Source organism: Phaethon lepturus, unplaced genomic scaffold (assembly GCF_000687285.1).
Source record: "Phaethon lepturus isolate BGI_N335 unplaced genomic scaffold, ASM68728v1 scaffold28913, whole genome shotgun sequence".
In the NCBI taxonomy this organism is placed as follows: Eukaryota; Metazoa; Chordata; class Aves; order Phaethontiformes; family Phaethontidae; genus Phaethon; species Phaethon lepturus.
Window position 1 is genome coordinate 1 of NW_010531618.1, and position 3936 is coordinate 3936.

The window sequence follows — 3936 nt, forward strand, 5'->3', positions numbered from 1 at the left end:
CGACTACCTGGGACGGAAACACCCACCTCGTGGATGAACCCCACCTTCGGCTTTGCCCCTCTCCGTACCCAGGTCATGGCCGGCCCATTCGGCTCCGTGACGGGCTCATACATCTCCAGGTCGTTTCTCCGGACTTCAGAGCTCATGGGGTGCATCAGTGGGAATCCAAGCAAGACGACGTCAGCTTGTTTCACGGGCTCACCTGGGAAAGGCGCGGAACACCCACCTCGTGGATGAACCCCACCTTCGGCTTTGCCCCTCTCCGTACCCAGGTCATGGCCGGCCCATTCGGCTCCGTGACGGGCTCATACATCTCCAGGTCGTTTCTCCGGACTTCAGAGCTCATGGGGTGCATCAGTGGGAATCCAAGCAAGACGACGTCAGCTTGTTTCACGGGCTCACCTGGGAAAGGCGCGGGTCAGACCACGCGCGCCAGCTGGGAAGAGCTGGCGGGAGGATTGTCTGTTCACTCCCACGGGGAACAAACCTGACTCACACAGACTCATGAGCTCGGAACACCAAACGCCACCACATCGACGGGGGAAGGTAGTGGAACTGCAGGGAGGACAACTCGCCGCTGCCTTGCTAAAGGCAGAGCAGAACGGCAGCTTACGCGCCGTGCTCGGCGCTGCGTCCGCTGGAAGCTGTGTCGAGGCAGGACGCTGGCGCAGCCCTAATGTGACGGCACCCAGGCCGGCGTCTCCTAAACTTGAGGCGCAAAGCAATAGCTCCCTCCGTCCCACGCGCCCAGATGGCCCTGTCCCTAACTGCGAGACACGGGGCACCAAACTGCGCCCGGCCCCTTCGCCCCCGGAGGGCCAGGGGCTGCTGGAAGGGCAATGCATGGCGCTCGACCTTGGAAAGATGGACCTAACTGTCAGCAGTGGGTCCATAGCAGCCATGTCATCTGCAGCCCAGTGCTAAAAGTCTCTTCCTACTCCCTGTGTTCCCAAATGTCCTAATTTTACGAGCCCACGAATGAGAAACGATCCACCAAGAGGCAGAAAACACATCTTCGCGCCAGGCTCTGCACACCAGCAACCCAAATGCTGCACTTGGAGAGCAACGCTGGAGATCTTTACTTCGGCCAACCATTTGGCCGCTGTTCCCGGGGTGGAACCAGGCAGAGTCCCCACTTCCTGCAGGCTGACAAAGAGCGGTGGCCAACTCCAAGGTCTACTGCTGCCTCTCCGCTCACCTGGGCTGTAACCGTCGTACTCGGGATGGTATTTCTTCTCCGCATCAAAGGGCACTTTGAGTTTCTTGGCACAGTCCACCCACTCCTCTGGCACAGGGATCAGGAAGTCCCGAGCAACATCAGCTGCAAACTTTAAGCTGAAAAGAAGTGAGGAACAATGCTTTGTGTCCAGCACGGGTGCCTGTGACCCCCCCGGAGAGGGGAAGAGAAGAAAGTGAACAGAAAGAAGTAACTGAGCTGTAACTGGAAAGAAACAGCTACTCTGACAGAACACGGGTCAAAGTTTAAGCTTAAGGTAACAGCTTTCATCGCTGGCATTGAGAGTCCATTCCTCTGGCTTCAGATGTCTCCAGCTGGCTAATTGTACAGACATCTCACAGAAGGCAGGGAGGGAAACCCTCCTGTGAAGGGAAACCCCGCTCGGTCTCCTGGTGAAACACGGCAGAGGAACCGCCATGGGCCCAGCTGCTTCTCTCTGCCGCCTGCAAGGGCAGGCAAAGGAGACCAGCTCGGGTAGAGGTATGTGGAGAGCGGAAAGGTGGGAGCCCTGCTGCGTCCTGCCCCGCCAGACCGCCAGGCAGGAAAGAAGGGAGATGGGCCGGTGCTTCGACACGGCACGCACGTTACCTGCGCCGGGCCACGGCGTTGGTGTAAGCGGAGTTATCAACCTGGTGGTGATACTCATCGGGGGGCATGACACCTGGAGGAAGAGGAAGGGGAGACTTCACACCGCAGCACGCTCGAGTTTGGCGCGGCTTGGTGACCCTCCTCAGGGAAGGGGCACAAGACAGGGACCCCCTCCCGTTGCAGCGATGCCTGCCCACGCGGCGAGGCGCTGCCCCTCTGCTCCTGGCAGGATGCCGCAGCCATCTCGCTGCCACGTTCGGTACAGGAGAACGCCAGTGGTGCTCGTTCTGAAGGAGAAACAACCTGGCTTACAGCTTTGGCTGGCGGGCAGCAGACACCCCAACCTGAGGGCATCTCCCCCACTTCACAGGCGAGCTGACCTTCGAGTCGTTAACCCTCTCAAGTCATTCCACCAAGCCATTAAATCTTTCCCTCGCTACAAGCTCAGCTGCTTCCTTTGCTCCGTTCGTGCAGATTGTCCCCAGGAGGGGGGACGGCTGCTTCCCAAGCGAAACGTGAAAACAGACATTGAAATACGTGACCCCTGCGGGGGCACTGGGGCTGTCTCCGAGGATCTTCGCACCAAGAGCCAGCCTGCAGCAACCCCAGGGGCCCTTCTAGCTCCGATCACCCCAGATTCATCGAGGCTCCTTCGCTCTAACCCAGCCTTCCCCTCCGGACCCTCCTCCCACAGCACCTCCCCTTCACCTCTCGTTTCCTTCCTCAGCATCCCCTTTCAGAAGCAACCCGTCCGCGGTGACCTGCGCTCGTTAACATAACGCGCTGCGGCAGGATTGCCTGCGGAGAGACCCTGCACCCTGCCAGGCGGACCCGCGGTTGTACTTGTCCAGCACCAGCAGCTTTGAAGGGGTTAAACTCCTGCAGGCTCCTGGGGGATTTAAACTCGGGTCTCTCAGTAAAGACTTGGAAAGAAAAGCCCTTCCTCTCTGAAGCCCACGCGCTCTGTTTTCTCTAAGTGCCGCCAGTCACGGCAGCAGAGCGGAAGGCGCCGTGCTTGTGGCGTCGGCTGGTGCCACCCTGGAAGGAGGCACCAAGGGAGTGCCAAGGGGCTGAGAGGAAAAGCAGCTGATGCTGTGGCACTGGCAGGGAGCTGAGCATCTTGTCGCGTGTTCGCACGGACACAAACGTTATCTGCGAGTTATGCCAGAGGACAGGAGTCGAGCGCCCGTGCGCTCCCACCCAGGTCGCTGGAGGGGCTCCGAGCCCTACAGGCAGGTCTGGCAGTTGCCAAGGTACCTTTGATGTGGTAGCACTGCTCCTCCTCACTCCACACCATCCTGCTGCACCAGTACTCGGCCACGGCACCCACCAGCTTCCAGCCTCCATCCTCCCTGAACAGCTTCTGGTCCTGGAGGGAGCCAAAGCCAGAGAAGAACAGGGACATGAGGGAGACTTAACCAGACACAAACTCAGCCGGAGGACAGGAGCTCCCAGGAGATGGACATAGCAGGAGAAAAGGTCGGGCGACTGGCCTGGACTGAGCCAACAGGATGCTGAGGCACCCACGAGGAGCAAGGACAGAGGAGGCAAGGCTGAAGAAGGGACCCTGGGGTGCCACCGGCAATTCTGACAGGAGCAGACAACAGCGGAGTTTCTCTGGGAAGGGACAGTGACAGTCTCCAGATGCCCTGCAAGCCTTGCCACCGGGCCACCCAGGTGGCACACGCTTGCCTTTACCTGCGTGGTGCAGTAATACTGCTCAAAGGCCATCAAAACGTCCCCAGTGACGTGGATTTCTTGGGCTCCGTAGACCTCCTCAGGGCAGACTTCCCGGCCAGTGGCTGCACTCTCCCACGGGAACTTGGCACCCTGCCGGGAGAAGCCATCCATGAGGCAGCCGAGCACGACGTCTTGAGACGCCCTCCCCAGTCCGCCAGCTGCGGGCAGCGCCGTGCTCACGGCCCTTGGCCGAAACTAGAGCCAGAGAGGAAGAGCAACGCCCGACGGCCCTCCCGGGGCGAGCACGACGTCTTGAGACGCCCTCCCCAGTCCGCCAGCTGCGGGCAGCGCCGTGCTCACGGCCCTTGGCCGAAACTAGAGCCAGAGAGGAAGAGCAACGCCCGACGGCCCTCCCGGGGGCCGGTGGCCGG

At 60.5% G+C, this 3936-nt stretch overlaps 1 protein-coding gene across 1 annotated transcript in view; it reads right to left on the reverse strand.

Annotated features, from left to right (window-relative positions):
- Window positions 1–190: 190 nt before the first annotated feature.
- Window positions 191–3936, reverse strand: part of ATHL1 (ATH1, acid trehalase-like 1 (yeast)) — a gene marked incomplete at its 5' end in the record, with an annotated part of 4163 nt that continues 417 nt past the window's right edge. Inside the window, 5 exons of the mRNA XM_010284626.1 lie at window positions 191–402; window positions 1199–1335; window positions 1826–1898; window positions 3083–3194; window positions 3524–3655. Of these exons, the coding sequence (XP_010282928.1) occupies window positions 191–402; window positions 1199–1335; window positions 1826–1898; window positions 3083–3194; window positions 3524–3655 (666 nt within the window). The remainder of the gene's footprint in view (window positions 403–1198; window positions 1336–1825; window positions 1899–3082; window positions 3195–3523; window positions 3656–3936) is intronic.